Genomic DNA, 21441 nt, shown 5'->3' on the forward strand with positions numbered 1-21441 from the left:
TAACAATAAAATAGGGATAGTCCCATCGCATATGGGTAGCTTAATGATGTTTGAGAAAATGCTTTACCAACTATGAGGTCATGCAAGTGTTTTGATTCCATTTCAGTGAACACTTATTAATCAGTAAATGCTTTCACCAGCCCTGCACTTGGGCCCCATGCTCATCCAGGTGACTGAAAATAGGCCAGAGGCCTTTGCCCAATCCAACCAAGAGATGATGGGGCCTGAGGCTCAGCCTAGATTTCTCTTCTTTTCCCCCCCGTCATGCTGTCCCCTCATGTTTTCTGCTGGTGGCTTCTGCTACCCTTTTTCCTGTCCTCACAAAGGCCCTCTACTTGCTAGTCATCTTTCCCCAACTTACATATGGTTGAAATTTGCCCAGAAGCCTTTGTGAGCTGGCAAGGCTGTGGGATTGTCTCCAGCTTCCTGCTTTTTAAGTGGCTTTCATGCCAGCCCCAGACACTAGAGGAAGACAGACACGTGATGGTTCTGGCACAGGCTGTGGGACCGATTCTCCACTTCCTGCCCACACTAGCAGCAGCTGCTCTTTATCTGAGCAATAGGCTTCCACTTGCCTTCTCCTGCTCCAAGAGACAAAGATTGTGTCACACAAGTACATTTGGGTCTCCCACTGTATCCTCAGGTCGGTGGTTTGAGTCAAAGCCCCTGGGGTTTGGTTTTAAGTCTGCTCTAAAGCGGTGGTGGTGGGCTCTCAGCCTAGGGTCCCAGCCTCGGGTGACCCCTTGGGAGGTGGACTCTCCACTTGACCCTCCAGCAGGATGCACTTGTAAGCCTGCCTATCTTCAATCCTTTACTCACTGGTGCATTGAGTAGGGCACTGGCAGCTAGAACCCTGGAGCAGCCCTGCTCCAGGCTGCAGCAGACTCAGATTCCCTGCCCAAGTTGGCATGGGTGGAGTCAGCCAAGTGACAGACGCAGCCAACACAGACCCTTCTGTTTTCTCTCACTTTTGATACAGCCATAAAAAAATACTTCATTAATACCTCAATATTTATGGGAAAAAGAATGGTGCAAGGGCACTAAAAAGGCCTCAGTGTGAGGAGTAATTGGGGTGACGACGACCCTGGTGAACTGGACGGTGTGTACCTTTGCGAAGAGAGCTACCATCATATGACTCTGGGCCATTCCTGCCACATGGAAATGAGGAGCCAAGGTTATCAAGCTTTAACTTTTTCAAGACAGGCTGGGCATCTAGATTTTAACATAGTATCTCTCAATTTAAAAATAATAGCAACCAATTCACATTTCTAAAACAATATTGGGTGAACTAAGGTGGCTCACCAACCTGCATCCTCTGTACCATCCTCTGCTTTGCTCTTGTGCCCATGCCCCTGAGGGATACCAAGATGGGCCCTGGCAGAAGAGGGAGGAGCTGATAAGAGTGTTCTGCCCCTATCTGGGCCCCATCTCACTCTCCTACAGCCCAGCTATCAGCTGCTGCTGTGTCCTCCAAGTCGGTGGCTCTGCCAGACCAGTCCTCACTCTCCTGGAAGGCTACTCGAGCGTGCCCTTCAGCTATGACAGCTGCCGTGAGCCAACACTGGCAGAGCAGGAAAGCACTCAAGTTCTCTGATACCTCTGCTCAGCACTTGGGATCAGCTCTTTCAAGCCCAAGGATAGGGTGGTAGTACACTTCCAGGGGCCAGGATAAGTCTTTCTCCTCAAAACTACATGCCCCAACTTCTGGAGCCATGGCCTTGAATAGCAGAGTCACCCTCCGCCTATTGTAACAAGATCCATATCATGGCTCAGATGATGTGATGGCCATCAAATACATATCTCACCAGGGAAATGGGGGCTGGGTCAGAAAATGCTGTAAAAACTTACAGAATGGACGGCCAGAAACATGTTTTATTAATCTCTGACCAACAGAGTGAGGACTAATAAATATTGCTGGACCAATACTGGACCATCTTGCTTGTAACGTTAACATTAAGATGGCCTTATCCCTCAATTGCCACAGCTTCACCTGACCTTAAAATGTCTGTTTCCCAACCCTGGACACCCACTGAGAAGCCAAAGGGAAGAAGCAAGACTTTCCTGCCAGCCCATAGCTGCTGCCTCAGCTCCTCCTTGTCCCTCAAACCCACAGGGATCTGCAGACCCTGCTTTGTGGATTCCACACACTGTGAATTCTATCTGGGTGAATGCAGACCCAAGAACATCCTGCCCCTCAAACTGGACACGGATACCAAGAGGCTCACATATCTACTACCTGCTGCAGTTCTCGGAGAGCTTGGGATCCTGCCTGTGTGCAGAGTCCCAGCCCATGCCCTTGTTACAATCTCACAGACAACACACTCATCCCTTCCTGGAAAACCATTTTAATTAGCTTAAACCAGCAGCAAAGAGGGAGACGTAGAAGCTGGACCTGATGGGCTGTGCTTTAGAAAATGCCAGGTCTCCCTCTTGGCTCTGAACAGGATTAGCAGCAGTTCTAAGAGGCTCCAGGCCTCCCACAGCAAAGCCAGAGGAGAAAGTCACCCCCAGAAAGTGACAGAGGAAGTGGCAGGCTGTGAGTGCTCAGCGTTCAGCAGACAGGGATGGTGGATGGGGAGTGTGAACTCAAACTGGGCTCTCAGAGGCTCCATCCAGCAAGGCCTCTGGCCAAGGCTGTGTTTAAGACTGGGTCAGGCAGAGGTGGGAACCGCCAAGAAGACATGAGAGGTCTGGCCAGCAAGCCCCAGGGGAAGGGCAAAGGCACTGGGGCAGAGGTGACCGTGGACAGCAGCCAACTCAGGGAGAGCCCTTGCAACATTCCTAGCAAATAAGGCCATCTATGCAGCTCAGGGGCCTTGGCATCTCCCAGGCCAGAAATCAGAGCCAAAGCACCTGCTCTGTCCCACAGCAGCTTGCGGACATGGGGCTGGGTCAGCGTGGGGACGAAGCCATCATCAGCTCAGTGGCAGTTCTGACAGCTGGGGTGGCAAGGAATCCCATTCATCCGGCAGCGGCAGCCCCCGCTGGTATCTCCTGGGCCCTAGAGGATGGGGGGATTGGGTAGAGAGAATAGAAGGTCAGGGTGGGGAAGACAGCGTCCCCTCCCCCATGCTATTCCATCACACCCCAAAGGAGTGCACACTCCACTTGGGCCTTTGCTCAGGCAGGTCCTCCTGCTTCTCAACTGGCCCTCTTAGCCTCAGCTACCTGATGGGGACCATCATGAAGGCCGTTCTGGGCTCCCACAACACCCTCATTTCATGGCCTCGCTCAGTCTGCCCACCCCCAGATGCACAGTAGGGAAAGGAGCTGACGGATCTTTGCATATTCTGAAAGGGTCAGCACATTGGCAGCATGAAAAAGGGTGGCTTCCTCCATCTATATCTCAATGCCTGTCTGTGTATAACAATGAGCCCCCAATTCCAGGAACATACCCCCAACGATAACAGCTACCGTATGTGATTGCTCACTATGTGACAGGCACCTAAGCACTTCTTGCATTTTTTCATTTGATTCTGACAGGCCCAAGATAGGCCTGCTATTGTCTACATTTTACAGATGAAGAAACAGGCTCAGGGAAGGCAATAACAGCCTAACTACACGTGGATCAGTGTGTGCCAGAGCCAGGGACCCATGCCACCTCTGACTCCAGACTGAACCCTTGACCCCTGTCCTCTAGGACAGGGGTCGCAATCCTTTTCTGTAAAGAGCCAGGTTATTTTTGGCTTTGGGTCCACACGTTCTCTGCCTTTGTGCACAAAAGCCGCCATAGATAGTATGTAAATGAATGAGTGGCTGTGCATCCCCAAAATATCACTTATGAATGCTAAAATCTGGATTTCATATAATTTTCACAAGTCAAAAAATATTCTTCTTTTGATCTTTTTGACCATTCAAAAAGTGTAAAAAACATTCTTACTTCACAAGTTGCACAAATACAGGTGGTGGATTGTGTTGGATTTGGCCCGTGGGCTGTTGTTTTCCAATCCCCACTCTCCAGCAAGGCCCACGAGGGCCCCCTCCCCTCACCTCTCCTGAGTCCTCTGCTCCCGAAGGACTCACCCCTGGGCCCCAGCGTGGGCCCTTGGTGACCCAGCAGATCTCGGTGTGGCAGACAGTGCAGCGGATCCAGTCGCAGCCATCCTTCTTCTGCACCACAATCTGGCACTGCGGGCAGTGCATGGCCTCACCCTGCTGCAGCATGGACTGGGGCAGAGAAGGGGCTGACCTTGGGGCCAAGCAGAGGCAGCTGCCCAGCTTCGCCCCTCCCCACTAAAGAGGGAAACTGACAAATCTGCAGGAGTTGTGGAATCGCTTACCTACACTCCTTGTTTCTGCAGTCTACTCCCTCCACCCAGACAGCAGTCTTACTGCTCCCACCTGAACACTTGTCCCAAGTCCCAGCTCCAGATGGAAGTGAAGCTGGCAGGGAGGTCAGAGCCTCCAGAGGCATGTGAACCACAGCCCTTTCTGAGAAGCCCAACCCCCGACTAGCTCCTAGCACTCAAATCCCCAGGCCCTCAGCCCTATCCCAGCCTCACCCTCAGCATCTCTGTTGTCTGCCGGGCAGCCACATCATTCTGAGCCCGCAGGGCCAGGTCATCCTGGTACTCCTTGCAGTTCATGTGCTCGTGGATGGCCTGCATTGGGGTGAGAGGCTCAAGGTGAGAAGGTTCCCCAGTGGGTTAGAAAGCTAGAAGAGGTGGCGGGGGGTGGGGGTGGCAGAACACATCCGCACAAGCACTGATTCCTTTAGATGCTGTCACTGACAGTGCCTCACTTTGTAAGCCATACACCTATTTTATAGAAGAGGACACCGAAGCCAGGGAGATAAAACCATGGTGATCACATGTGATAATATAATATATACCTATTTAAGTTATGAGTAACACAGAAACACTTAAACTACCTCTCCCCCAGGCTGTAGCCCCTTGTGCCTGGCTAGGTTCTGCCCTGATGCAGGCCCAATGCTCTGAGACTGAGCCTGCTTAGGCTGCAACCAGGCTCAGACCTGTCTACTCTTCACTAGTCTCTCTGATGGTCAACAGTTGAGATGACGGGGGCAAGATCAGCCTGGGTTTGTGGTGAGGGCTCAGTCTAGGAAGAGGGTTCTGTCCAGGGCCAGGGCTCAGTCTAGGCAGAACTTCTATGTGGAGCCAAGTCTGGGACTCGGGATCAGGGCTCAGTCCAGGGTCAGGGTTTGGTCCAAAGCTTAGGCTCATTTCGGAGCCCAGGCCAGGACCCATCACTGACATGTAGCTCTAAGTCATGAAGACCAGGCCAGTATCAAAACTCCCTTTTTAGAAGAACAAGCACTGAATGGTAAAACTCCTGGCAGGAGTAGGGTGACTAAGAAATGTGGGTCTCCATCCCCACCTTGCAGAGCAGGCAGTTGACGTGGAAACACACAGGGCAGGTGAACTCATTAACATCATCTTCAAAGAAGCACCACCCCTTGCAGTCTGGCGTCTTGCAGTGGTAGCTGAAGGCACTTCGATTCTCTGCGAGGGAGACACCCAGGTCCAGAAACCGCTGGTAATCCTCAGGCGTCAGCAGCTGCCAACACATCACAGCCTTGGTCTCCGGGGTTCAGAACACCTGATATATTTGCCACCGAATATCCTCCTGGAAGCCCCCAATCTATAAAGTCCAACCCAACCCTAGGCTCTTTTTTTCACATCACTCTCAGAGTTTAAAGACTCCATTCAAAAAGTGAATCAAAAGTTTTGAAGATGGATGGTGGTAAAGGTTGCACAACAATGCGAATACACAACGTCACAGAACTGTACATTTTAAATAGTTAAAATGGTAAATTTTGTTATGTATATTTTACCACAATAAAAAAAAAGAAAAAAAATAGACAATAACAACAAGAAGCAATGCTGGGGAAGATGTGGTTAAACTGATACATTTCATTCTGAGAAAATAATGTGGCAATAATATTTTAACCGTCTCAAACTTGTCTGACATTTTGGGACTCACTACAAGTTTATCCTAAAGAAAAAATATAAAGAGACACCATGCAAAATATTCCTTGAGGCATTACCTACAAACTGAGACAATGGAATTAAGAGAAGAAGTATAAACAGGATATATGTCACAGAACTTACACTAATCTTTAGAAAGATTTTGTAGCAAAATAGCCAAAGCTGTTGTATCTATGCCAGTTACAATGAAGTAAAAATCATGCCTATGTTCTATGTCTTGATTGGTGGCAGTTAGTTACAAGAGATACCTTTGTCAAAACTCATCCAACTGCGTACTTACAATGGGTACATTTTATTGTGTGCAAAGTAAACCTTAATAAAGTCGATTTAAAAAGGAAAAAAAAAATCATTGTCTACCCAGAGACACCAAAGTTAATAGGAGAAAAATACAGTCAAGATTTCTTGGGATGGCAGGGTTGTAGCTGATTTTTCTTTCATTTGTTCTGTGGTTTAGGCATGTTTTTTGTAAAAACCTCCACTGCATTATTCTGCAGATCCCTATCCCTCTCTCTCTGCCATACTTGACCATTTTGAGGTCATTCTGAGGCTTGTGTGAACTCACAGGGGCTCCAGGGAAGCATGGGCCCATCACAATGTCCCTTGGCAGGGGTGCCTGCACAGAGAAGATCTCTGGGCAATGACTATGGGTGCCAGGCCATGTGGAATGACTCTCCAGGCCTCAGCAACCTCCCAGAACCACCTTTCTCAGAAGCCCCACAGATGACAGATAAAAACAGGGCTGCTCTTGGGGTAAGGGGTGGAAATCCCCAAGTTCTACCCCTCTGCCTGCCCTTTTAGCCTTGAGGCAGAACTCCCTGGGCCCCAGGAAATGCTTGGTGAAGTTGGGGGCATTCTTAGAAGCAGGGTCATAGGAGAGAGGCAGGAGTAATGGGGAGAAGCAAGGGTCTTGTGCATGTGCCTATGGGGGTCTCCCATGTGGACCTCAGTGACTTGTGGCCCTGCCTCCATGCTTTGGCCTGAGAATCCCAACATGCCCAGGTTTGGGAAAGCCATTCCCCAGCAGTTGAAATCAAGCCCAAGAGTCCACTTTACAGATGGGGAAATGGAGGCCCAGAGAAGGGACAGGACCTGCTCAAAATCACCGTAAGTCAGAGAAAGAACTTGATAATACCATCAATAACAGTAACAGCAGCAAATACACACAAGTAAAGACACAGACAGCACTGTGATAGACTGCTGGAAGAATGGCCCCAATTTGTTCATGTCTCCCTGACTTCACAGCTTTGGGTGGTCCCCTCCTGCACAGAATCTGGGTTTGAACATGTGACTTGCTTTGGTCAATGAACTAGCAGCAAGTGAAAGAGAGCAGACTTGGGAAGCACTTACACAGTTGGGCTCCCCTCTGGCTGCTCCTGGAACCCTGAGACCAACACCATGTAAGCAGCCTAGCCAGCCGGCTGGTAGACGGGAGTCCAAAGTAGAAAGAAACCCCATCATCCCAGCCATGGCAGATAAGACCATCATAAACCAGTCCAGGACAGCTGACCCACCAGCTAAGTCCAGATGAGATCACCCACACCCAGGCTGGACCAGAATAATCATCCAGCTAAGCCCGACCCAAATTACTAACTTGCACGTAGATAAGCTAAATGGTGGTTGTTTTAAGACAAAAAGTTTGAAGTGATTTGTTACAGAGCAAAATACGAGGGCTTACCATGTGTCAAGCACTACTCTAAATTCTTTACACATATCCTCTACTATGATCTTCACAAACCTTGAAATAGAAACTAACTCTAATTTTGACCCTAACCAAGATAAGAAGACTGAGGCACAGACAGGCTATTTGACTGGAGGTCACCCAGGCCCGCTCTGCTGGGCTGTCCTTCCTTAATAAGGGTAGTTTCTTTACTAGCTGCCTCCCCCAATTCCTGTCCTGTTCACTGCTTGGGTCCCCAGCATCCCACACAAAGGCTCTTGATAAATGTCTGCTGCCTGAGACTGGCACTCAAGCCAGTTCCCACCCGCCAGCTCAGGGCCCAGCTCCCTGGGACGGGGTGTACTCCTCCCTCCCCAGGCCTTACCGCCCGGATCTCCCTCTCCAGCAGCTTGCCCGAGCACGAGTAGGTGTTGTCAATGAAGGGGCAGGCAACCTCGGCCTCCTGGCTGTTTCGGATGGTACCCTGCAGACACTCCCTAGGGGAGGGGTGGGGTGGAGGTGAGGTCGTCTGAACCCCATCCACTGGCATTCCACCCCTGGTGAGTCTGACCCCAGGTAGGCTTCTCTGCAATACCTCCTTTCTTTCCTGTCCTTCCCACCAACTCATCACTGTGGCCTCCACTTTTGCTCACCCCACTACCACCCTTCCTACTCCCTTTGCCCAGACGACTACAGTAGCCTCCTCCTGGGCTTCCTGTGTCCACCACATCCCTCCCCAGTAGCCTTCCATCCCATCCTGCCCAGAACCAACCCAAGCCCCTCACAGCACTCACAAGAGACCCCATGACTCACCCTTCCTAACCCCTCTCTGTCCATCCCTCTGCTCTGGCCACAGGGATCCCTTTGCTCCCACAGACAGGCCAGGCACACACCCATGCCATAACCTCTCAAGTGCTACCTCCGAGGGGCTCCCCCAAACCCCTGCTGGAGCAGGGCACCCTTTTTTTAAAACCATAATCTACTGGTATTTGGCATTTGACACAATTAAGTCATATCAGTGATTATTTGATGAACATCGGCCTCCCCACTGGAATGTCAACTCCAGAAGGCAGGAATTGAGCTTTTGTGATCTCTCCTGCATCTGCAGGCCTAGCACCGTCCCTGGCACCCAGGGGCTGCTCACCAAATGTCTGCTGTGGGGTGAAGGATGTGTTCTCCACAGCCCAAGATGGATGGGCCAGGAGGGGAGCCACCGAAGGGGCAGACTGCCCTCCAGCCAGGCGCAGGGCAACCAGGGCTAGGGCCTCAATGTCCCTGCATAGGCCTGGGTCAGAGTGGTGAGGGGCCCAGGCTCTGAAGCCAGAATGCCTGAGCTGTGTGCCCTTGAGCAAGTTGCTGGCCTCTCTGAAACTCACTTTCCTCCCCTGCAAAATAGGGTGACAGCACCTACCTCCATTTTTGTGGACATCCAATGAGATTTAAAAGCACAGATCCCACCCCCTTTCTGCCCTTGGTCACTGGTGGCTGAGATCAATGCTGCTTTGCTGGGAGTGGGGGCCACACCTGCAGAAGGCGTGCAGACACTCCCGAAGCACAACAGCCTCGCCTGGCGCCAGCACCAAGTAGCACACGGGGCATTCGGTGGGTTCGGTGTTCAGCACCAGGCTCCTCTGATCCAGCTGGATGTGCTGCAGGTAGTTCCCCTCCTGCTGCTGCTGCTTCCGCTGGGCACATGGGGCGGGGCCGCGGGGCGGGTCAGGGTCTCAGGGGTGGGTCAGGCCAGGAAGGGGGCAGGACCAGGGGACTCGGTCAGATCCCGGAAAGGAGGCCAAGCTGGGAGAGAGTGAGGATTCCAGGGAGGGGGTGGGAGTGGCCAGGCAGTGGGAGGAGCAGGAGCAGTTGGAAGGGGGGGGCCAGAAGCTTGGCCAGGCGGGGAAGCCAGGGGCAGGAGGCCGGCCAGGCTCAGCAGGTTGGACTACAACCAGAGGTCAAGCCAAGCGAGGGAGAGATGGTGGAAGGGAAAGAAAGGGGGCCAAGCTCTGAGGAGGCAGTCAGAGGTAACAGGGCTCACATCTCTGCCAAGCAGAGTGGGGCTAGGGCCAGGGGACGGAGGGAGAGCCAGGTCAAGGTCACAAAGTAGGTCAGAGGGAGAGGAAGGAGTAGTGATAAAGCCAGGGAACAGAGCGAGGAGGAAGGACAGATCCGGCCAAGGTTGTAGATGGGACCAGGAGTGAGGTCATGCCTGGGGTGGGTAAGGGCAGCACTAGGTCCAAGGGGAACGCAGGTGGAGGATAGGGGGCATTTGATCAGAATGGGGGAACACTCAGGTCAGGGATCTGTGTAATCAGTGCTTGTGTCACGATGGGGGGCAGGGCTAGGAGAGGAACAGGACAGAGTAGGGGGTCAACATCCCAGGGAGCAGTGAGAGGCCAGGTCCAGGGTCACAGGAAGTCAGGACTGGGCCACAGTTAGAAAGACACTGCAGTAAGGAGTAGTAGGGTCCTGAGTGTGGTCACAGCTGAGTGAAGCAGAGCTAGGTCACAGGCAGACAAGGGGGTGGTGGATGGGGCATAGTCAGGGTCCCAACCAAGGTGCTGGAGTCTCAACCAGGCACACTTGTGTGCATAATTGGTGGGTATGTCAAAGCCCCACGTGAGGGCCGAGTCTGGATGGGCATCAGCCAGGAAGCAGGCTCAGCCACAGGATGACCTCCAGGAGAAGGAGGGTCACTGTCAAGTGCAGGGTCAGTGCCTTCGGTATGGTCATGAGGGGACAAGGCAGCAATGGGAAAGAGCAGCAGTGTAGAGGGGCCTCCCTTCCTGGCCTCCGCCTCCCTGTCCAGTCTGCAGGTGTCTGTCAGGGGACATCTCTGCCCACCTGCTGGTACTTGCGCAGGGCTTCCTCCTCGCCTGCCAGGCGTGCTAGCTCCTCAGCATCGGGCTGGTATGAGGGGGGCACCTGGTAGGCCTCAGGCCGTGCCCGGCAGCACATCTCGCAGCCAGGCCGCGTGGGCTTGTTGATGAAGGTACAGCCAGGGCACTGCCAGCCCACCTGGGGGTGGAGGGGCCATGAGCTCAGTGCACAGAGGGCCCAGGGCAGGGTGGGAGACGGGTACAGGGGTGGCTTACCGGCGGGGGCTCAGGTATGGGGTCAGGCTGCCTCTGCACCAGCTCCTGGGGGGCTCCAGGCTTCAAAGGCACCGGCTCTAGTGGGCCCCGGGGCTGCAGCGTGAGGTCTTTGAAGCCCAGATCTACAGAGGAGGGTTAAGAGGCTGGCAGATCCATGCAGCCCACTTCGTCCACAGTGCCCAGCCAGCCAGGAATGGGCACCGTACACTGAGTCCCCTCCTGCCCTCTCCCTCCTCCCTGGAGGAGTCTCCAGCTTAGAGTCCTGCTAGGTGGGCTCAGACTTGGCTCAGTATCTTGGGTCCCACAGGGTCAGAGTCCCCTCTCTACCCATGGATGCTCCTGTGTCTTCCCGGCTTATAAATCCTGCCTAAAAACCGACCTCCTGCGCACTTAGGAAGTGATGCACTCAGAGGGACAAACAACTTCTCTGAAGTGGTCCCGCCAAAATACTGGCTCTGATCCATTCATGAGAAGGCACTGGACAAAAATTAACAACTGGTCTGGACTCTTCAAACATCAGTATCAGGAGGGTCAAGGGAAGACTGAGGAAGCCAAAGACTGAGAAGGTCCTGAGACAGGACCACTGGATGTCCTTTTGCAATAAAGGACATTAGTGCAACAACCAGTGAAATCTGACTAATATTTGTAGATCTGATAATAGTACTGTATCAATGTAAATTTCCTAAATTTGATAGTGTATATGGTAATATAAGAAAATGACTTTTTTAAAGGAAATATACACTGAAGCATTTATGGGAGAGGGACATAATGTCTGCTCTCAAAACAATTCAGAAAAAATTATATGCATATAAATTATTTTTATAAATAACTGGATATATAAAATGATAAAGGAGAGCAAGTACGGTAAATGTTAACATTTGAGAAATCCACACAAAAGATCCATGGGAATTATTTATATAGTTCTTTGTACAATTTTGTAACTTTCCTGTAAGTCTGAAATATTTCACAATAAGTAGTAAAAAATTTAAACTAAACACTATTATTATCATTGTATCCAATTTAGAGATTTAGAAAACTGAAGAGCAGGGACAGGAAGGGCCTTGCCCAAGACCGGACAACTAATAAACGCCAGAGCCAGGATTAAACTCAGCCCCTCTCCCCTAGGCCAGGAGGCCCCAAACCCCGGCCTCAGATGGTAGCTATGGGTTGTGGCCTGTTAGGAATCTGTTAAGAATCAGGCTGCACAGGAGGTGAGCGGCAGGGCGAGCAAGCGAAGCTTCATCTGTATTTGCAGCCGCTCCCCAGCGCTAGCATCACTGCCTCAGCTCCACCTCAGATCATCAGGCATGAGATTCTCATAGGAGAACTGGTCCCTGGTACCAAAAATGTTGGGAACTGCTGCCCTAGGCTCGTTCTCAGAATGGTTCTAGAAATGGCTCCCTCCTGGAGTGTCCTTTGTCTCTCTTCCCCACTATGGATAAGACCCCCCAGGGTGAGTCCCTGACAGAAAGTCCATGGCCTCTGCTCTCTCTTGCCTCAGGACCTCAGGTGAGCCCCTTGTCGCTCAGGAGCAGAGCCTCACCTTCCAGCATCCGCAACTGACGCTCCCGCTGCAGCTCCTGGGGGTTGAGTGTGGTGTTGCAGGCTGACAGGAGATAGAGGTAAGCACTGTCGCCATTCCGCCGCACCCCATGGGAATGCAGGGTCTCCTGGTCCCGGGCCAACCGCTGCCCAATCACCCACTGCTGCAGGGCTGGCGGGAAGCCATAGTCTAGGAACACCTGGGTTAGGGAGATGGAGAGAGAGGGAGTGGGCAGGGAGGGCCAGTGTGGAGAGATACAGCGCAAAATGGGAAGCCTCTGCCCCGATATCTCCCTTCAGCCCCCTCACTCACCATGTCCTTGAGGGAAGCCACCGTCATGTCAGGGCGTACTGTGAGCCAGATGGTGACAGTGTGCATCTGAGCATCCTCCACACTGACACACAGCCTACAGAGAACAGGGGTTGGGGTAAGGGCTATCCAGGTCCAACGTCAGCAACCAGCTATAAACATGGACATCTTTGCACACCTGTGCATGCACATGCATGTGTACACACAGACACACAACCCCCCAGTGCGGGTTAAGGGCCTCTCCTAGAATCCTGCACCCCTGTGCTTCCTCCTTCATCAGAACCCACCACTAAAGGCCCTTCAATGGCCCCACACTACTCCTAGAATAAAATCCACACTCACTATGCATATAAGGGTCTCCATGATCTGGCTCCTCCCTACCTCTCCAGCCTCTTCTATCATTCTCTCCCTTGCTCCTCGGCCAAGCCACCCAGTTATCATTTACCATATGCCAAGACACTCCAAAGCACTCGACACATATTAACTCATTATTCCTATTTTACAGATAAAAACCTGAGACAGGTTCTGGTGACTCTGCCAAGTCAGCAATTAATAACTGCTAGAGGCAGGATTTCAATCCAAACAGTATTATTCCAGAGACGGTGGTTTTATCATTCTAATTTTAGTATATGTGCTGCTAAAGCAAGCACCAGAGAAAGTGGTTTTAAACACCAACATAAAAAGGGAGGGCTAAGAAGAAAAACCAGAACTGATCCCAGAGGAAATAGATAAATTAAGGTACAAAACAATAACAGTAAAGTCCACTTAGTACCTTCAGAGAGATTTGGGAGAACACTGAATCCATCAAGCAAGAAGAGCAAGAAGCAATGAGAAAATGAGGAATGATTCTTGGAAATTTACAAAGTGATTCCTGACGAACCTAACCTTTAGATCCAACTACAAGTTCACAAGGAAAATGGGAGATATTAAATGATACTCTGAGGAGACAATAAATAACTCCAGAATGTAGAAAAATTCTAGAGGCCAAAGATCAGGTTTCTTAAAAAAATTAATGGCATAAAAATAGAGGAGAATCACAAAGGCTTAGACAATATTAAGAAATGCTATGTGTGTAAATCTCATTTGGCTCCTGATTGGAACAAACCGACTATAAAAAGCATTAATGTGATAATTAGGGAAATATGAATATAAAGAGAGTATCAGGGGATTTCAGGGAATTATTGTTATTTTTTTAGGTGTGATAATGGTATTGGGGCTATTTTTAAGTCCTTATTTTTAAAGACATATCAAATAACTTATGAATGAAATATCTAAGATTTGCTTCAAAATACTCCAGAAAAAACCCTCAAAATTCCTCAGGATAATGATTTTCAATACCGAGCCAACTATCAATGAAGTGAGAAGGCAGAATATAGAAAAGTTGAGACATGTAAAGACTCCAAAAGTTTACCATCCACTTTCCCATATGAAAAGTTTTTTTTTTTTTTTAATATACAAGAAACAATAGTTGAGTCTGATGCAGGAAAATGGAAGAAAACTAAAAGGAAATTAAAAGGACTAGATTTTAACCTTCAAAATCTCAAAGGCTGAAACACAAAAGTACATACATTTTCAATTGCACTACTTATTCTACAGTGAATATTTCCATATCAAAGTGTTATAAATGCTATTTTAGTGGGTTTACATTTTCAGAATCGACCTAAAGGCAAAGCACTTAAGCCTTAATTATAGTTAGAAAACAAAATCTAAAAGCTACAACCTTAGCACCAATAACAAAAAGATACAGTTAGCTGGAACCTTTATAGCCAATGTCTTCAGGGTCAGGGGTGATTAGTTATTCAAAAAACTTGTTACAGAAGAGAATCACACAAATAGTTGCAGGTAAATCTTAAACACTTAATTTTACTTTACAAGTCATAAATGCCTGATCTCTAGGTGAATGGCCAATGGCTTTTCTTTGAGTGTATATCTGCTACTGGAGTTTCCCATGACTTTTTTTTTATGTGAACCACCTCCATAATACATGGTCTATGATTTGCAGTATCAGCTTCTTTAAGGTGGACCAAAAACTTAAAGACACTCTCAAAGCATCTGAGTACACAATCCTTCTGGATTTTTACCATATTTTTTATAACCGTCTCATTCTAAAGTAGTGTTTTTTGGTGATTTGTCTCTAGCTTGTCTTTCTAAAACAGTCAACTTAGTTTTTATAGAAACAATTCTCTTTTAGCACTCACGTTTTATTGATGTAACGGCTAATTAAATTATTACAATAACAAGCACAATGGATAGAAATAAGCTGTGTGCAGCGTTTTTTATAGCAGAAACTATAGTGCCATTTAATTGGGGGGATCAAGTGGAGGTCGACTGAGAGAGTTTCTATTACAATATTTTAACAAAAACCAGAAAGTCAGGAAAGAGAAAGGTGAGAGATGAAAAGGTTGAATAAAGTCCTCATTTCCGTAACAAGGAGTGTCTAAAAGTTTATGGAGAAGTGGATATATAAGTATTTTATTGAAAATCAAATGGCCAGTTGATCTATAGACTCAAAGGAATTCCTATCAAAATCCCAGCTGACTTTTTTTTTTTTCCAGAAAATGATAAGCTGATCTTAAAATTCATATGGAGATTCAAAGGACCCAGCATAGCCAAAAGACTTGTTCAATCTTGAAAAAGAAGAACAAAGCTGGAGAACTCACACTTCCTGATTTTAAAACTTACTACAAAGCTACAATTATCATAACTGTGGTACCAGAATAAGGACAGATACATAGATAAATGCAATAGAAATTAGAATACAAAAATAAACCTCATATTTATGGTCAATTAATTTTCAACAAAGGTGCCAAGACGATTAAACAGGAAAAGAATAGTCTTTTTAACAAATGGTGCTGGGACAACTAGATATCCACATGCAAAAGAATGAAGTTGGACTTATACCTCACACCATATGCAAAAGTCAACTTGAAATGGATTAAAGACCTAAATGTAAAAACCAAAACTAAAAAACTCTTAGAAGAAAACATAGTAATAAATTTTCATGACCTAGGATGAGGCAATGGTTCCTTAGATGATACCAAAAGCACAAACAACAAAAAACATAAACTGGATTTCAAAAATATTAAGCATTTGTGCTTTAAAGGACAATATCAATAAAGTGAAGACAACCCACAGAATGGGAAATGAAAATATATGTATATGTATATACCACATTTTCTTTATCCATTCATGTGTCGATGGACACGAAAGTTGTTTCCGTGTGTGTGTGTGTGTGTACACACACACAAACTGGAATATTATTCAGCCATAAAAAGGAAACTGCCATTTGCAATAACATAGATAGATCTTGAGGGCATTATGCTAAATGGAATAAGTCAGAGCAAGACAAATAAAGTATGTTTTCACTTCTATGTAGAATCTTAAAAAACTGAAATCAGAGAAACAGAACAGATTGGTAGGGGAACAAGTGAAAGTGGTCAAAAGGTGCAAATTTTCAGTTAAGAGATAAAAAAAAGTTACGGGAATGTAATATACAGCATGGTGACTAGAGTTAACAATACTATATTGTATATTTGAAAGTTGTTAAATCTTAAAAGTTCTCACTACAAGAAAATATAATTCGTAGCTATGTGAGGCAATGAATTAGTTTATTGTGGTAATCATTTCACTATGTACATATACATATATAATATATACATAGTGATATAGATATACAAAAAAATCATTACGTTCTATACCTAAAATGGTTCAACGTGTGCAGGAGGGGAGGAGGAGCTTCCCACACACCACCAAGCAATTTTCAGACACCAGCAGGGCATCCTACAATTCAACTCAATTCTGACACCACTACCTGGAGATAGTGGCAGCTTCCACAGGTTAAGGGCTCAGTCCTGCAAGCCTGCCCCCACACCCCATTTCAGATGCCAAGTAAAAGCCCAGGGCTTCTAACTAACAGAATATAGATTGGGGGTTCCAATCATCCCCTCCTTGAACGTCAGTCTCCAGTTATAAGTCCAGGTTGTTACATGTACTTCTGACCAACCGGCTATAAATCAGAGATGTGTCCATATAAAAACTTGGACACAAATGTTCATAGCACCATTATTCATTTAGCCAAAAAGTGGAAAAACCCAAATGTCCATCAACTGATTAACAGATAAAGAAAATATAGTATATCCACACAACACATTATTTGGCAATAAAAAGGAATGAAGTTCTGATACATGTTACAACATGGATGAATCTAGAAAACATGATGCTAAGTGAAAGAAGCCAGATACAAAAGGTCACATATTGTATAATTCCATTTATATGAAATTTCCAAAACAGGCAAATCCCTAGAGATAGAAAGCAGACTGATGGTTGCCTAAGGCTGGGGGATTGGGAAACGGCAGGGGGATGAGGAATGCCTGATAATGAGCACAGGGTTCCTTTATGGGATGATTAAATGTTCTAAAACTGTGGTGATGGTTTGCGCAACTCTAAATATACTAAAAGCCTTGAACCACACACTTTAAACTGTTGATTTGGGTGGTATGTCAATTATATCTCCATAAAACCATTAAAAAAAGCAAATGGGATTCACAAGGATCATTCAAAACCAGAAACTGTAAAACTACTGTCTTACCACAAAGCAGGAAAAAAAGCAGATAAACAAAAAAAAGATAAACATCACTGTTTGAGTGACTAACATGTGCCAGGTACTGTGCTAAGTGATTTAGCATCAAGGTTAAGCCTCCTGGGCTTAAAGATTAACAGTATCCATTCTCCCTTGCTTCTCATGCTAAGAGAACCCCTGAATCCTTGGATTCCTGGCTGTACTTCATAGCCTCTCTTCAAGCTAGCTGAGTGACTGTGAGAGTAAGCATGGTCCACGTGAATTAAGTGGAGGAAGTATATGGAACTTTCTCAGCTGCACTCTTAAAAGGAGTGTGAAAGGGAGTTGTCTTTCTTTCCTTCCTCCTCCCCGCTGATAAGAATGCTGATGTTTTGACGGGAGCTAGAATAGCCACTTTGGACCATGAGGTAAACATCAGACTAGAGGCTATGAATGGAGGAGCAAGACGGAAGTTATTGAGAGAGCATGAGTGTCTGAGGACTACAGGGAGCAGAGCCTCCACATCTGGACTGCCTGCCACCAAACTTGTTCATGCCACTGTTATGTTCTTTTCTGTTATACGAGACCTAATATCCTAATATATCTCCTAACGACCCTATGAGATATCTGCTATTATTACCTCATTTTTAAAATGAAAAACACTGAAACTCTGAGAGGTGAAGTGACCTCCCCTAGATCTCGCAGTTGATTAGTGACAGAGCTGGAGTTTGAAGCTAGGTCTCCTGCCACAGAACCTGCCATTAAGAATAATCATTCTATCAGCAAGAATATCTTGCTGCCCACGGGGGTTCAGGAAGCCCTACATCCCTGACCAGCCACACACTCCTCACCTGATGTCCTGTGTTGAGGAGATCTCAGGCTTCAATTGCACATTCACGGGCACCCGTTGCTCTGCCAGCCAGATGGCACACTGCACAGCCACCTTTTCATCCCCACCCGCCACTGCTCGGGCGAGTCTCAGGGCCATCTCCTCAGCTAAAATCCAGCATAGAAGCAAGTCAGCACAGGGTTTATTTTTCAGGAGGTAGGAGGGGGCGAGGGAGGAAACGATCCTTTGTACATGCTGCTTCCTCTGTCTTTTGGGTGAACTATATGTCCTTCAGCACTCAGTTTAAAAGTCCCTTTCTCTGAGAGGCCTTCTCTATTGCTCCTCACTCCCCCTCCCTGCCCATTTATCCTTCATATTCCCAGGTCCTCCATACTTCCATTCACTTATTCACTGACAAGGATTTATTATTATGCTCCTACTGTGTACCAGCCACCATCCTAGAAACTAGGATTCAGCAAGTGAATAAGATAAACAGGGTCCCTTCTCATGGACCTCTCACCCTGGTAAGATGACAGACAAATTTAACAAGAGAAAAAAAATTCAGACTGTGATCCATGCTGGCAAGGAAATAAATAGGGTAAGGAGATCAGGGAAGGCCTCTAGGAGGAGGTGATACTGACAGAGACCTGAAGGAGAGGCTGGCTATGTCAAGACCCAGTTGGGGAAGTGTTCCAAGTAGAAAGAAAGGTAAGGGCAAAGGCCTTGAACAAGAAATGGTGGATTAGAACAGAAAGGAGCCAGTGGGGCTCCAGAAGAATGAGAAAGGGGGTGAACGGAGGAACACTGGGGTCAGTCAGGGTGGTGACATGACCTGACTTATGTTTTACAACACTGGGTAGAGGGGTCAAGAGAGGAGGCAAGGATCCCTACTATTCGGGTTAGTGAGATGTGTCCCCCACCAGCCTGGGAGGTTTCCTTTGACCTCTGGGAGATCCCGTCTCAGCTCAGAGCTGGTTTATGAAGGCCTCAGGGGTATCACATAAATGAATGACAAGATGCCTCTGGAAGCAACCCGGCCCCCAAGGAGGAAACTATAGGGCAAGTGGGCAGAGGGAGGCCAGAATTTAAGACCCCTCTCCCAGGCTCTTCTTGCCAGGGGAGGCCAGGTCCTGGCAGGGCCCACCTTCCACCCTAAGTCGCCTCCAGGCTGTGCCCACCTTTCTTGGTCTTCTCGTCCATCTGGCGTGGCTGCGCCCATCCCCCAAGGCGGGGGCTGCCGCTCCGGAGAAATGCTACCTCTGGGTCACCTGGAAGACCGCGGGCAACGAAAAGCTACTCAACCCCGGCCAGTGGCCTATGGCGCGGTTGGAGACCTCTTTGTGCCTCGGTGTCCCCCTCAGCAGTCGGGAGGCATCGCACTACCCACGGAATGGGGACGAGGCCAGGGATAGGGGACAAGTCGGAACCCCGCGTGGTAAGTGCAGGGGGCACGAGCCAAGCCCGCAATGGGCGACAAAATAAAGGGACAGGCCGGGATGGGGGAGGGGAGAACGATACCGCAGAGCCCGGACGCCAGAAGGCCCCGAGCAGGGCCTCTACTTTTCCGTGCTGGGAGCGCCCCGGGCGCCCGAGATTTCAGCCCAACTCCCTCCCCTCCCGCCCCAGCTAGTCGAGAGGAGGAGGGGAGCAGTCTCGGCGGAAGAGAAAGTGAAAGTGGCGTCCCCGGAAGTGGGGCGGAATACAGTCGCGGGATCCCGGACGCCCCCCCACACACACACCGCCGGCCCACCGCAGGCAGTCCCTGGCAGACGCCGCCACACCCGAGGTCACGGCGGTCCCAGGGGCTCAATCCTCCAGCCCCTGAGGCCCCAGCTCACCGCCCCAGGTGGATCCTAGACCCCCAGACTCTTAGCCGCCTGGCCGCGCCGCCAGCGCCGCGGGAGGGGGGAAGGGCAGGGCCGGCGGGGGCGGGGCGGTGGCCGAGGGGCAGGAACTGGGCGGGGCGGGGGCCGGGTGGGGCGGGGGCTGGACGCGGCCAGCTCCAGCTCAGCCACGCCGCGAACACAGCGGTGGGCAGACCCGTTCTTAGCTAGGTTTGCAGAAGAAAAGGAGACTCCGTTTATGACTTGCCCGCGGCCCCATAGTCGGATTTGAATCCAGGCCTGGCGGGCTCAAGAACTCACCCTTAGCCAGCTGGACGCTGCCTCTTGGCGGTCACTCTCCTCCTTTTTATTGCGCCGCCGACGAAGTTTGCATTCGCCTGGGACAGGCTGGAAGCTCTTTGTATCCTCCAGCCTCCTCGTCCCTTATTTTCCTCCCACCCCTCATCCCATAGATCAGCAGATCCTTTGGGCTCCACTTGCAGAACGGATAAAGAATCTGTCACCTCTCACCTACTCCATACCCCATCCCACTGTTCCTCCATCATTTCTCCCTTGGTGTACTGAACCAACCTCACTGGGCTCTTCCTTGCTTCTCCTTTTGACTCCTACAGTCCATTTTCTACCCAGCTGCCAGAGGGTCCTGTTAGAATGTAAATCAAACTAGTCACTCCTAAAAACACTCCCAATAGCTACCGTCTCACTCAAAGTAAACTGCCACCTTTCCTTTGACTACTCTCCCCCTGGCTCACTCCACTCAAGCCCCACTGGCCTCCTGGGTCCTGGAACAAGGCAGACACACTCTCACCTCAGGGTCTTTGCACTTGCTATAACCCAAACGTCTTCATGGCTTGCTCTCTCCCTTTAATGTGGTCTTTACGCAAAAGTCTTCCTTGTCCACTCTATCTGAAATTTCACATACACACCTACATCCAGCAAATTATATCATCCTTCCTGGCTTCATTTTTTTCCCCAAAGCGTGTATTACTATCTAACAATGTATTTTTATTTATCTTGTGTTTTTTGTTTTTGTTTTTGATGTATTTCCTTCTTCTAGAGTGAAGGTACTTTTGTTTGTTTTGCTCACTGCTGTGTTCCTGGTGTCTAGAACAGTCCCTAACACATGATATAGGTGCCAAAGAATTATATCTCAGACTTTCATCTGGGATCACTTTTCTTTTTGCCTGAAATACATCCCTTAAGAAAGAAATTCTCAACCTGGGCTGTACATTTGAATCACTTGGGGAGCTTTTAAAAATCCTGAAGCCCAGACCACATCTCAGATCAATTGATTCAGAATCCCTGGAGTGTGCCCAGGCATTAAGAGTTTTAACGCTTTCTGGTGTTTGTAATGAGAAGCCAAGTCGGACAATTGCTGTTTTAGAATTCCCTGTAGGGAGTCTTTTGGTGACAAACTTGCTTGGGTTTTGTTTGAAAGTCTTTATTTAGACCTCATTCTTGATAGACATTTACACTGGGTGTAGAATCCTCATTGGCATTTCAGCAGCTTGAAGATAAAATTCCGTCGTCTTCTAGATTCCATAGTTGCTGTTGAGACATCATCACCTATCAGCTCCTTTTTAAACAGCTTTACTGAAATATAATTTATATACCATAAAATCCACCTATTTAAAGTGTACTATTTAATGGTTTTTAGTACATTTACA

The 21441-nt window shown here is 48.4% G+C and overlaps 1 protein-coding gene across 6 annotated transcripts; it reads right to left on the minus strand.

Annotated features, from left to right (window-relative positions):
* Nucleotides 1-1854: 1854 nt before the first annotated feature.
* RBCK1 (RANBP2-type and C3HC4-type zinc finger containing 1) lies at nucleotides 1855-19859 on the minus strand. 6 transcript variants are annotated; one of them, XM_011380110.2, is made up of 13 exons: nucleotides 19772-19859; nucleotides 19112-19201; nucleotides 17956-18100; nucleotides 12550-12643; nucleotides 12238-12436; nucleotides 10695-10816; nucleotides 10444-10617; nucleotides 9130-9290; nucleotides 7991-8102; nucleotides 5338-5517; nucleotides 4503-4601; nucleotides 4024-4167; nucleotides 2921-3001 (listed from the first exon to the last, which is right to left on the minus strand). In XM_011380110.2, exons 2-13 carry the CDS (start codon nucleotides 19131-19133, stop codon nucleotides 2921-2923), a joined length of 1533 nt encoding a protein of 510 aa, XP_011378412.1. In that variant the 5' UTR covers nucleotides 19134-19201; nucleotides 19772-19859. The 6 variants fall into 6 exon arrangements, with proteins under 6 accessions (XP_023379021.1, XP_011378416.1, XP_011378412.1 ...); XM_011380113.2 differs by having other exon boundaries at nucleotides 19673-19810; XM_023523254.1 differs by lacking the exon at nucleotides 19772-19859 and adding an exon at nucleotides 19684-19702.
* Between the last annotated feature and the right edge of the window lie 1582 nt (nucleotides 19860-21441).

This window comes from Pteropus vampyrus, unplaced genomic scaffold, assembly GCF_000151845.1.
Source record: "Pteropus vampyrus isolate Shadow unplaced genomic scaffold, Pvam_2.0 Scaffold388, whole genome shotgun sequence".
In the NCBI taxonomy this organism is placed as follows: domain Eukaryota; kingdom Metazoa; phylum Chordata; class Mammalia; order Chiroptera; family Pteropodidae; genus Pteropus; species Pteropus vampyrus.